Here is a 13,284-nt window from a genome sequence, read left to right on the forward strand (position 1 = left end):
ACATCTCCCTTTCTCTCTCCTCCCTGCACGTCAATCTTTCTTTGATCCAAAGGGCCACACAATATCTTCGGCCTATGAAGTCCCACAGACCCCTTCACTGAGAGTGACCATCTCCCCACCCCACCCTCACTTCAGCATGTGGGTCCCTCGGGGCAGGGTCCGTGTCACATCCTTCCAGTGGCTGGCACATGGGAGATGCTCGAGGAACACTTGTGGAATGAACACTCACATAAGGGCCAGGACTGGGGCTGACCATGGGGGGAGGGGAGCAATGGCTTGGAAGGACAGTGAGTACCCAGGCCCACATGATGAAGACGTTTTCTTAACCTGTCCCAGGGCAAGGCTCACCCAGAGAGGGGCAGAATAAAAGGAAACCAGACAAGGTGTTAAAATGACAAGTGTGCCCCTGACTGACTTCGTGCTCTGTCTGACTCGGTTCTTCAGCTGTACAATGACAGGTTGGACCGGACGGTCGTTGGGGGTTATGGGGAAGGGAGCAGGGGGTGGCTTTCAGGGCTGAACACCGCTCCTCCTACTGGCTGGCCGCGGAGCCCGGCACCCACCACGCCCCCCTCCGGGTGCATCTCCTCACGGTAAACTGGTGGGAATGGCACCCAGCGGATGAGGCTGTTGGTGGATTAACTGAGGCAGCGGGTGCCCCACCCGCGGCCCCACGGCCTCCCTCCCCTCCGTTACTGCTGCGCTGCTTCAGCCCCGCAGCCTGGCCCGCAGCGGCCATCGCAGCAGGTCCGCCCCAGCAGAAGGAACTGCCCTCCGGAGGCAGCAGCTCCCTGAGCCACCCAGCCGTGGGCCTGGCCTCCGCGGGACTCGGCCTCCGCACAGTAAAGGGCGCACAGCGCGTCCCTGGGCGTCCACCACCCTGGGTCGTTTTCCTCCTGGCCCAGAGAACTCCGTTTCCAGGCCCTGTGCCTCAGGCAGGGTCATGTCACCCCTCCTGGACGCAGAAGATGAGCGGAAGCTCCGTGACCCGCTTCCCCTCTGACTCACAACACTCCCTCCCCCTCTCCCCGTTCCCACCATAGGAGGACGGCAGCTTCACACTCGGAAGGAGCCCGGGTCCCCGAACGAATGTCCAGCTACACTGGCTGTGACGAGGGTGAGCAATGACGCTCCCAAGACTCTAGGGTTGGCTTGCGCCTGCAGCAGAGCCCGGAGCCCCCTGGCCGGGTCCGATAGCCTGACACTTCCAGGGGGAACAGGTCCTGAAACAGACCCCATGACCTTCCATTTCCCATCTCAGGTGAGCCCCAAACTCACCCCACTCACCCTCCTCAGGGCGTGAGGATCAGCCTTCCCACACCCCGCCTGCTGCCCCCACCCGCTGACAGAAAGTCTAGACTCTGACGTCCCGGTTCCTGTTCACGCTCTCTCCCGGGACATCTGTCTCTCTCCTGTGAACCTGCCCCTGTGCCCAGCGCAGATTCTGGAGCTCCCCTCCGTGTCCCCACGTACTTGCAAGCGCACCTGGGAGAGGCTGCTTGTGCCTACACCCAGCAGACTGCACCCTGGCCGGGCCTCCAGCCTGAGGGAGACCCATAAACTCTCCCGGCTGAGTAAACACATTTTATTGGGCCTGGGAACACTTCCTGGCCATCCTGCCCCACCTTCCTTGTCCTGTTCCAGCCTGGCCGGTTCCCCAGCACAGCCCCCCTGACCCCCAAAACCCATCCTCTAGCCCCCTCTGCCTCCTGCCCCTTTCCCCGGACACCTGCATCCCCTGCTGGAAGGAGGGCGGAGAGTTTCTTCTCTTATCAGCCGTTTTACAGCCCCCTCCTCCCTGGTTACACAGTCACTGGGAACAGAACTCCTGACAAGGACAGATCGGTGCCTGTCAGCTCCCAGCGACAGTTTGCCGGGCAGAGAGAAAGGGCCCTTCGGTGTTGTCTCTGGGGCAGGTAAGGGGCATGCAAGCAGGAAAGAAGCAGAAAAGACGCCACAAGGCAAGAAGAGGCACCGGGTCCAGGAGTCTGTGGAGAGACTTACGAAGTGAGGTCCGGGTGAGAAGAAGGGAAGAAAGTCAGGGCCAGACCAGAGACGCCCAGGGAGCTCAGCACTCAGCCCAGCCCCGTGGCAGAGAGAAAGCGGGGCAGTGGCCCAGTGACCCCGCCCTGCACCTCCACCCGCAGGACATCAGAAGCGCCGGTGCTCCGGGAGGCGCACTCTGGAGTCTCCGCGGCAGACTGGGAGAGGGCCAGGAGGGCTCCAGGGACATCCTCAGCTGCGGTGTGGCCCAGGACAGAGCTGGCCACCTGGGACCTAAGGGTGGCAATGATGACTCCCTTGGAGTCGAGCTGGCAAGAGCCCTGAGCCTGCGGGTACAGGGTACAGCCCGTTCCAACTCTTCCCTTGTGACCCACCTCCTTGATCCCAGGGGTGAGCTGAAGTGACCCATGGAAGTCCCTGGGGAGACAGAAGCGTGCCTGGATAACCCGACGTGAGGCTCCCCTTTCTCCACCTCCGCTTACCCTCTTGATGCCAGGAGCTTCGGGGGAGGAAGCGGCAGCCCTCCACCAGCATCACCCTGGGCACACGAAGCCCCCTCAGCTCTCTTCACACCGCCCCCGGAGAGTGCCAAGGCAGGCGCTGCTCTTTGCGGGGTATGGAGGGGAAGAACTCGGGGTGCTGTGAGGCCCCAAAGAAGCTGGACCTGTCCTTCTCCATTGAGGAGATCTTAAAGAGGCCGGCCGTGAGGAGCAACGGGTTCAGACGGGAAGGGGCAGATGGACAGGGCACCGAGCAAGCAGCAGCGGCAGGCTCGAGGCCCGAGAGGCCCCCCCAGGACCAGCCGCAGGGTAAGTGTCTTCTGGTCATTTCTTATCCATTCCCGAATCTCCAAGACCCAGAGGGACTCAGGCAGAGAAATGGCCACTCCACATCGAAAGAAGAGAGGTGCCAGGCACGGGGCTGAGACCTTCACTCTTTCTATCTAACCCCTAACTCGTTGCTCAGATGCGACACCAGGCTCAGTTAGTCGCAGAATGCAGGGGCGGGGGCCTGTTCCTGTAACCAGGCCCCCGCCGAGAATGCTGCTACCGATTACTTATTTACGACGGGGTGGGCACTGTCCCGGAGGCTGTGTGGGCCTCCTCTTTAGCTTCATAATCATCAGAACCTGACAGATGTGGAAACTCATCTGTGAACGAAGAGAGGTGGATGGTGATCCCAGGTTGCCCAGCCGGTAAGCAGAAGGCCCGAGGTCAGGGCCTGCTCTGTCTGCCCTCAACACCGCTCAGTCAGCACATTAGCAAGCAGAGCCCGCCTGTGCCTCTTCAGGTGGCTGAAGCTCTGCCCGGATCGGTCCACCCTGATCATCCCCCCGCCCCCCAGGTCTGTGTCCCACCCAGGGCATGTCCCTGAATAACAATGGCCAGATCTCAGACCCCTCCCTGACAGCTGACTTAGGGGAAGGGCACTAACGTGGACACGGGCTCCCCTCTAAGAGTCAAGAATTTGTGATGTCCATCTTAGTTCTACCCTGGCCTCTGTGGCCTCAAGAAAGTCCCTTTCCAACTCGGGCCTGAGCTCTAGCCTCTGTGAAACAGCTGAGTGGAGGAAGGGGAAACCGAGGTGATGTCTGGGAGCTGACGAGCCCAGAGTTCTCACACGAGGTTCCCAGTTCTCTCCCTCTTCCCACCCCTTAATCCAAGGACAGGCTGGACAGGAAGCCCAAGGGAGCCCATGATGTCATCTACCGCACACAGCCCCACAGTCTCCTCAGCCAAGTCTCCCAAGAAGGGCTTGTCCTCAGATGCAGGAGAAGACCCTGGAGGCCACTCCTTCTCAGGGAGGTGGCAGGTTTCCCTGCAGCTGAGCTTATTAATGGGAGAAGATTCCCAGTTTCATTTTCAGAAGCTCATTAACATCTTCCAGTGGATTGCATGAGCATTCACAGCAATGATTCTTCTGGGGTCTAACCTCAGTCACTCCTGCTGCATTTTCATAAAATCCATGACTGTCTTCTCTGCCCGAGAGAGAGAGGGAGAGAGCAAGAGAGAGAAAGAGACAGAGATCTGATCTCCCTACCAGAGGATCTCCCTTCTCCTAGCCTGACAAATGGCTGATGGCAAAAAGAGAGGTGGCCACTCATTCTAAACTTCCCCTATAGACACTGGCATGTCCACGTCAGCTGCCCTGCTAAAGCCAGAGCAGACCCCCAGTGAGTGGTCGCCGAAACAGCAGCGGTGACGTTAGACAGTGCCCCTGGCTCTCACGGCCCTCCCATGACCATCCTTCCGTCAAATTGTCCCATGTGTGAGCCCCCACCTTATAGATGACAAACCAAGAAGAGAAGACCAATCAGCTGCAAAAACTACATGAGTAATTAGCACTAGAATTTAACCCTGGGAGTCACAGTCTCCTGACAGAGGGTCATCAGTGGGACGGGCGCAGAGATGGGCAAGGAAGAGACCACCTCAGTGGGTGAACCAGTGTGGTCTTCTGACTATAGTTTACCAATCCCTGGCCCGTTGGTGTGACATTCAGAGTCCTTCACAGACTGGCCCTGCTGGCCCTCAGTTCAGCTCCCACCACACCCACCCTGCCCTTCACTCTCTACCCTCCAGGCACATGGAGCTTCTCTCCGACTTCCAATCCTTCCTGCTCTCTTTTTCCTTTATTTTTTTTTTTTTTTTTGAGGCATAATTGGCATACAATTATATTAGTTTCAGGTGTAGAACATAATGATTCAATACTTATGTACATGGTGAAATAATCACCACAATAATAGACATTCATCACCATGCATAGTTGCAAATTTTTTCTTTTTTTGTGATAAGAACTTTAAAGATTTACTCTTAGTGACTTTCAAGTATGCAATGCAGTATTATTAACTATAGTCACCATGCTGTACACAACATCCCCAGGACTTATGTATTTAATAACTGAAAGTTTATAAAGTAAACTTTTTATTCCCTTCACCCATGTTGTACCCTCCACCCCAGGCATAATTTCTTTTTTTTAATTGAATTTATTGGGTTGACATTGGTTAATAAAATTATATAGGTTTGAAGTGTACAATTCTATAGGACATGATCAGTATGTTGTGTGTTCGCCACCCCAAGTAATCCTCCCTGCTCTTTAAATGCCCCCAAACCTTTAGCTTTAGACCCCCCCTGCCCCACCCCCTTCTCTCTCCTTCTCTGGTTTCTCTCTTCCTCCCCCTCTGGTCAGTTTCCTGTGGCTGTTATAACAAATTACCACAAACCGAGTGGCTTTAAACAACAGAAATGTGTTGTCTTACAGTTCTGGAGGCCAGAAGTCCAAAGCCAAGGTATTGGAGGGGGTGTTCCTTCCAGAGGCCCTGAGGGAAAGTCTGGCCCAGGCCCCTGTCCAGCCTCTGAAGGCTCCGGCATCCCTTGGCTGCTTGGCTTACGGAGGTTTCACTCCACTCTCCGCCCTATCTCACCTGGCCTTGGCCTCTGGGTCGGGGTCAAATCGCAGGTCCCGTTCTCTCAGGACCCAACCGGTCACTGGATTCAAGGCTCACCCTAAATCACAAGGACCTCATCTCAAGATCTTTAATTAAATCCACAAAGATGCTGTGTCCAATAAGGTCGCATGCACAGGTGCCAGGGTTTAGGGCTTGGACATATATTTGGGGGAAAACACAATTCAAACCGCTCCAGCTTCCTGCACTTCCTCCCCCTCGTTTTCCCCTTTCCCTCTCCCTTCCCTGTTCTACCCCCCTTTCCTCCCCCACTCCTCTCCCTCAGTGCCCCCCCCCCCCCCTTGCACAGCCTAGAACTGAAGGTGGGGCCCTGCTCTGCCCTGGGCCCTGGGACTGGGGCTGTGTCTGAGACCTAAGGTGTGTCCCATGGCTCATCATTAATGGCTCTGGCCCTTAGACAGGGAGAGCGGGGTTCCCATGAGAGCAGACAGGAGCAGGGCTAAAGGATGCAGAACTAAAAGCCTGTACGTCCCCCAGGATACGTGTAGTTTGCTTCCCTCTTTCAGACCCCTTATCTCAGTCCCTGCCACCAGAGTCACAGCCTGCCTGGGCTAGGGGCACCTGGAGGCTGCTTCTGGAATTGAGAACCTGACTCCTTCTCAGACCTGTTGGGAGTACAAGACTTGTAAAAAACAAAAACAGAACAAAACAAACATAAAAAAATGTAGTATTGGTGTGGGGTCCTCCAAAAAGCAGACCCAAAGGAAAGGACTGAGCACAAGTGAGGAAGCCAGTGACCACTGTGCGAAACAAGCTTCAGTCCTTCAGGAAATGGAGCAAATATACTCCTTGGGATTATCGGCGCTTTTTAGCCCAGAATTGCCTATCCTGGCAGAGGAAAGTGGCTCTGGAGCACAAAAAGGTCTGAGGGATGCAAGCAGGGCATTGACAACATTACCATGGTAACAGGCCCCCAACGTGTCGGAGCTGAGCTGGGAGAAACCCGAGTGGACGGCGGAGGCTTTAGCATGGGCTAGAATTTAAATTCCACGTATCCATCATATGCTTCACCCAGGCGTGCAGCAAGACTCCCGAATGCCTGTGGGATGGCCAGCTTATCTATTGCAGCGGCGCGCCCACGCGTGTGCACACACGCACACGCACACACACACACACACACACACACAAATTGTCCCAAAACTTAGTGGTTTAAGACAACCGTAAGCATTTACTATCTTACTCAGATTCTGTGGATCAGGAATCTGGGGATGGCTTCACTGGGTGGTTCTGGCTCAGGGTTCCTGTGAGATTGCAGTAAGAGTGTTATTTGCAGTCACCTGAGGCCTGGGCTCACGCCCGGCTGTTGGAGGAGACCTCAGTTTCTCCCCAGGCGGGGCTCTCCGCTGGCCTCTCAGAGCCAGCAATTCAAGAGGGAGGGAGTCACCTCTGATGGCCCGTTTGTTATGGGAATCACTAAGGTGGGCCCCACATTAAAGGAGACCAGTATTCAAAGGGTCCTATCTCAAAGCCACCGCAGGTATGAGCTGGGAGTGGGGATGCTGTAGAGCGTGGAACACAAGCTCAACCCTACCCTCATCTAGGAGGGGAGACAAATAGCCATCCAGCAGTCACCGATGAAGCTCAATGACAACGGTGATACGTGGTGGGGAGAGGGTGACACAGCATTCTGGTGGCCTATTCTAAGGGAGGTTTGGTCTGTCAGGGGGCCAGGGAAGGCTTCCTGGAGGAGGTCAAACCTGATGCTGTGGGCACAGGGAACTGTAGGAAGTCCATGACCGACTGGAGAGAAGAGGCCAGTGCAGGTCTGCCCTGGGAGACTCCCACCCTACACCCACCCTCACGTCCAGGAGGTGTCCCCAGCCTGCAGGAGGGCTCCCAAGAGTGCCCTGGATCTCCTCCATGCTGAACCCGCTGCCAGAGGAAGACAAGGACAGGCCCATTTCCAGAGACTCCTCCCAGTGGCAAAACCCCAGGCCCTGTAGCTGAGCAGCGGGGCCCGTTAGCAGACCCCAGAGAAGGAGCAATCAGGGGAGGGAGCCGAGCGTGGAGAAACATCGGGTTATAATTAGGTGGCCTAATCACCTGTGTAAATTGTGTATTTCTTATGATCGATGTGCTAAACGGCTCAGGTTTAATTAAGTTCTGCCGATGCGTTCTCTGTGAAGACGCACTGAGGTGTGATTCACGGCTTGCACAATTAATATCGGGGAGACGCTGCCCGGCCGTGTGGCTCAGTGGTTGAGCATCGACCTAGGATCCAGGAGATCCCAGTTCGATTCCCTGTCAGGGCACATGCCGGGGTTGCAGGCTCGATGCAGCCGATCAATGATTTTCATCATTGATGTTTCTCTCTCTCCCTCTTCCTTCCTGTCTCTGAAATCAATGAAGGCATATTTTTTTTAATTAAATTAAATTAAAAATAACAGGGAGAGGAGTAACCTGAAAGGGGTCAGTTCCCCCCATCCTCCTCACCTCTCCCCGCAGCCCTATGTGCCCTCCTGGGTTCACTGCACTGTGGCCACCAGCTCCTGGGTTTCTCTGCCTGGTCCTAAGATGCTGGGCCTAGATAGGAACTCAAGGATTTTCTCTTTCCCAATCCAGTGCTCCTTCCAGAACTTGGGAAATGGGGCCCACCACCCCCATCGTCCCCTCCGACTGGGCCCAGGAGATCCCAGCCCTTCCTGAGGGTTAAGAACCTTGTCCCGTGCTCGGGCGCCCCGTCCATGCGCTCCTCTTCCCCACTTCTTGTTTAACGAGGCCCAAAATTCTCTGGGCCGAGTCCTGCGTTCCACCTTCTCCGTCCCGTGTTCCGCTTATGCTCTGCTGCCTTCTCTCCCCTGCTTGCTCTCGGCCATAGACTGCGGCCTGCAGCCCGGGTGTCAGCCTGGCCGGCTCCTCTCACCCCTCTCCTGGAGCAGCCGCCTCCTGAAAATGGGGGGAAATGGCAGTGCGGACCTTCGTGCTTCTGAGCCCACCCCTCAGACTCTGCCCTTCCCCCCCCCCCCCGCCCTGTGCACACGAGCAGGTCACCTCTGCTGAGCCACCAGCCAGGGCTCCTGGCACATCCTCGCCACTGGATGTCCCTTCCCCCCCGGGGGACCTGCTGCGAGTGGGCATGTGCCAGCCCGCCCTCCCTCTCACCTGCCCTCCGCTTCCAGCTTCCCCGGTGCCATCAGGGTCAGCTGCGTGATGGACGCTACTCTTTCCTGGAGATACGTGGCAGTTAAAGGAAACTACAGCACCGGGAGAAAGTTTATTGGGGGTTTACAGGCTGTTATAAAGTCCTTTATTTAGGGAGGGAGTACTTTTAAATGGTTTTTGGTTTTTGCAAATACACCGGGGAATCACGAAATGCTGTGACACAAAGCCAACGCCAAGGTCACTCATACCACTTGGCCCCTCCCTCATCCAGAGAGGAAGGGCAAGCGGAGGGTCCGGACCACCTTCACCACGGAGCAGCTGCACGAGCTCGAGAAGATGTTCCACTTCACCCACTACCCGGACATCCACGTGCGCAACCAGCTGGCGGCCAGGATCAACCTCCCGGAGGCTCGGGTGCAGGTACCACCATCCCCGGGTGCAGGTGCCACCATCCCCGGGTGCGGGTACCACCATCCCCGGGTGCAGGTGCCACCATCCCTGGGTGCAGGTGCCACCATCCCCGGGTGCAGGTGCCACGGTGCCCACCCTCAGCCCCACTCACGGCACCTGGGCCAGGGCTGAGACCCTATGGATCCTGGACCCTCCAAATCCTGGACCTTCCCTCCCTGAAACTTTCCATTGGCTTTGTCCCACAAATAATCACATTTGCTAAATATTCTGTTCCAGGAAATGAGGGGACCATAGATATAAGATGATTTCTCTCTGTAGAGGGTGAACATGGAGCGAGGTGGCTTTGGTGATGGCCATTGACAGGTGCTCCCGCGCCCTTTCTCTCCACACATGACTACACTTTCAGAACACAGTGCACCACGCAGCATCACTCACAAAATACCTCTTGACAGTCTAGGCCGGGGTCAACAAAGGTTTTCTGTAAAGGGCCAGATGGGGGCCATCCAGTCATTGTCACAACAATTCAAGTCTGCCACTGTAGCATGAAAGCAGCCACAGACAATATATAAACAAATGAGCGTGGCAGTGTGCCAATAAAACTTTATCGATGAACACTATAATGTGAATTTTGTATCATTTGCACATGCCATAAAATATTATTCTTCTTTGGATTTTTTTGCAGCCATTTAAAAACATGAAAACCATTCCTAGCTCATGGGCCATACAAAAACAAGTGGAGGGCCAGAGCTGGGCAGCAGGCCTTGGTTTTCCAACCCCTGGCCAGGACCACATGGCTATCACGTCGAAGGCAGCGCAGAGGCTGCCTAATCTGTGCTCGTAATTTCTTCACCCTGGAGTATCTATGGATTTTTCCATGGCTGGAGATATAGTAGCCCCTTGCCACTCACCAGGGATATGTCCTTCTCTCTTTGCACATCCCCAATTTTGCAAGTACCATTCTAGCAAACCCAAATTCAATCATTGCGCTGTTGGTATACTCTCTTAACACAGTTTTTTAAGTCACTCTTTTTTTTTTTTTTTTTTTTAATAAATATGATGGACTCATTCAAATTCAAACTCTGAGCAAGGGCCCAGGTCAACATTCTACTCTTTATTTTATCCCAACTTACTTTTCTTCTGGCTAAGGACCACCCCATCTCAGACTTCTCCCTTTTTTCTTTCCATATGGATTCTGTCACCTGCTAAGTTGGTAGCATCAGCTAAATGGCTCAGAATTCAGCTGCATCTCAGCAGAATGACCAAGTACAAATGGCCGCTTGTCAGGGACAATGAGGATGCTCGTGAATATAGAAAACGGCCAATGTTCCTGCAGATGCCAAGGGACCCACAGGGGTTGCAAACCAGTGGCCCTCCAGGAGGAAACAGGCCATTGATGGGTTTTATTTGACCTGCTCAGCATTTTAAAGCTCAGAGCTTTCACATAAAAATCAAGATTTCTGCCTTGAAAATTGGATGAGCCTGCAAGGTTGGACTCACATTTCACATGGTGGCTGGTGGCTAAAGCTCAGAGGCTGGCCCCTAGATTCTGTTTACCACAGACCCCACCAACTCCCAACTGTGGGGCACCCAGCTGCTTCCCTCCCGAATGAGCCCCGGGGCATGCAGGCATAGAAGGTTGTGACCACCCCCCTCCCACCCCCCCTTGCAGAAGGCTGACCTCCAGAGCTAGAGAAATCCTGGATGCCCTGAGCTTTCTAAACTGCAAAGTCCCTCGGGAGGCACGGTTATGAGGCATGTTGGGGGAGGTACTAGATGGAGAAAATGCCTCTTGTTTATCTCCACCCGCTCTCTCCCTCATCAGATCTGGTTCCAGAATCAGCGAGCCAAGTGGCGGAAGCAAGAGAAGATGGGCAGCCTCGGGGCTCCGCAGCAGCTGGGCGACGCTGACCTGGCCCCCGCCACACATCTGGACATGGCTGTGAGTGGCTGAGGCACCAAGGGGATCTGAGGGACCCACTGTCTGAGAACATCTCATCCAGACCCAGAAGGGAGAAAACACCCCAGGGGAATATTTTTTAGAAAGAACCTGGGCAAGAATGTTCTGTAAGTCTGTGGGACCTGGGACAAATCGCTGCCTCTCTCTGTCCCCACGCCCTCACCCACTGAGTGACAATCACAGGTTTCTCCCTCCTCCCTGCACTCCTTGTGTAAAACTTCACAGTTCACAGAACAGGGTCATGGAGGACAGGGCGGTACACGGAGGTTGAACACGAGTCAGATGCCCAGGTTCGCAGCCCAGCTCTGCCCTAAGCAGCAGGGTAGCCTGGAAGAGTCACGGCGCCCCTCAGAGGACAGGGTGGTTTTGATGACGATGAAATGACTGAGATGTGAAGACCGCTTGGTACTTAGCAAGTGCTCCCTAGGTATTGGCTGTCCACTGAGTCAACACATTCGGAGTGTGTATCAGATGCTAAACTGGGGCAGGAGCGCTACATGGAATAGACAGGCCTGTGGCTAAAGGCTTGTGCAGACCCACGGTGACGCTACCAGGCAGGATTTTTTATTTATCTTTTTTTTTTTTTAGCTAATGCAGAAACTGGGCTCTGAGAAACAAAATGACTTTCCCATGTCAAGTAATTGTTGTAAATGGCGGGGTGAGGGCCAGGCTTTCTGGCCCCCAGCATGCGCTTCTCCCTGGCTTGGTCCCCTGCCCACCCTGAGCTGCCCAAGTCCCGCAGGGAGGGGTGGGATGCTGCGGGGCAGCCCAGGGTACCGCTGAGGACTCACTGCTCTCCTACCTCTCCCGTGACAGGGCCCACAGCTGCCGCCCCCTGCACTGCCCAGGCTGGCTCCTCCTGCCGGGCGTTACCCACCGGCTCAAGGTCCGCTGGCCTCTGCCTGGTTTCCTGCCCGGATCACCCTCCTCCCACACTACCCATGGGAGACACAGCCTCTCCCAGGCCCTGTCATCCTGCAGACCTACGTCCCTGCCCTCGGCTTCCTTCCACCTCCACACCCCAAATGGGACAGCATCTGTGCCACTTCAACATAGGGACCAGATGGACATCCTGTCCCCAGCGGAGCCACTCTCCTCTCCGGGTGAAAACAAGTGGCAGGAAGGTGCCCAGGTGTCCGAGGGAGTCAATCTCCTGATCCAAAGACAGCCCACGTCCCAGGAAACCTCCCTGAGCCTGCCCCTCGGAAGGCTGCTCCAGACTCAGCAGCAAGGTGGCCGTCCCGGCTCAACGACGGTGGCTTTTCAGATCTCAGGGAGCGCTCTGGAATGAGGAGGTCATTCTCTTGCACCTGTGCTTCCTCTAAGTTGCTGTGTGACCTCCAGCCAGTCACTTATCCTCTCTGGACCTCATCTGTCACATGAAGCAATTGGACAAGGTGACTTCTGAGGGCCTTCTGGTCCTTCCCTTGGTGAGGTGAACCATGGTGAGCCATAGAGGAGGCTAATGAGAGGTTGTTTGCTCTTCCATTCATGACACATTTATTGAGCACCTACTGAGTGCTCCATAAACAGAACTGAATATTGACATGAACAGCCAGGGCTTTGCCCCTGTGAGCTCAGTCCAGGTCGGTAGAAGGGACAGTGCTGACCTTCCCCTGCAGGTACAGCATTCACCGGTGACCAGCCCATGTATAAGACATTTTGTGTGGCTTTGACGTAAATGTCTTAAGGAGAGAGAACTATGGGGGGGGGGGGGGGGATTTAAACAGAACTTAGTGTCTTTGGTTATTCTGTTGAATTGGGGAGGGATGTTGTCATTTCTGGGCTGAATGAAGAGCAATGCAGCAAACTCTTTGCAGAGTTTCTTTCCAGGGACTTGTGCAAGGGGCCCAGCTGCAAGTCCAGCCTCACCCTGTCCTGAAAAGCTAGGGTTTCATTGGACTCTGCTGTTTCCTTGCAGCGTGACCTTGGGCAAACCACATGCCCTGTCTGGGCCTCAGTTTTGACATCTGCAAATGGCCTGCCCACTGGCCTGCCTCAAAAGGAGCTCGCAGAGGCTCTGAAAGGAAGTGACAGTGTTTTGCAAAGTGTGAGGGCAGGACCCATTGTGGAGTGATGTTGTCCCGTATCCCACCAGGAAAGTGGCTACTGTGGATTCCAGCCCTGGGATAAGTCACAAGGGAAGCCCTGGGATAAATCAGACTGGGAAGCCGTCCACTGAGTCTCCCTTCTGCATGAATATTGCTGAGACTTGCCCTGCTGGGCAAGGTCAGCACCTGCTCCTCTGAGCTGGGCAGGCTGGCCTGACTTCCATGTGCAATCCCAGAAATTCTAGGATTCTGCCCCAAGTCCCAGCATCTCTGCAATCAGCCTGGATCCCTGACCC

The 13,284-nt window shown here is 55.1% G+C and overlaps 1 protein-coding gene across 1 annotated transcript; it reads left to right on the forward strand.

Annotated features, from left to right (window-relative positions):
* Positions 1-271: 271 nt before the first annotated feature.
* On the forward strand, positions 272-11,993 carry ISX (intestine specific homeobox). The gene is made up of 7 exons (XM_016223224.2): positions 272-287; positions 1,044-1,261; positions 2,148-2,336; positions 2,501-2,813; positions 8,841-8,989; positions 10,803-10,919; positions 11,754-11,993. Exons 1-7 carry the CDS (start codon positions 272-274, stop codon positions 11,991-11,993), a joined length of 1,242 nt encoding a protein of 413 aa, XP_016078710.2.
* Positions 11,994-13,284: the final 1,291 nt, after the last annotated feature.

Source organism: Miniopterus natalensis, chromosome 2 (genome assembly GCF_054644295.1).
Source record: "Miniopterus natalensis isolate mMinNat1 chromosome 2, mMinNat1.hap1, whole genome shotgun sequence".
NCBI lineage: Eukaryota > Metazoa > Chordata > Mammalia > Chiroptera > Miniopteridae > Miniopterus > Miniopterus natalensis.

What these genes read in the sequence shown, in the direction of transcription:
- ISX (XM_016223224.2), top strand. An exon ending in CCTTCCATTTCCCATCTCAG is followed by an intron (nt 1,262 to 2,147) that starts GTGAGCCCCAAA and finishes CTCCACCCGCAG; the next exon opens with GACATCAGAAGCGCCGGTGC. An exon ending in CAAGAGCCCTGAGCCTGCGG is followed by an intron (nt 2,337 to 2,500) that starts GTACAGGGTACA and finishes TCTTGATGCCAG; the next exon opens with GAGCTTCGGGGGAGGAAGCG.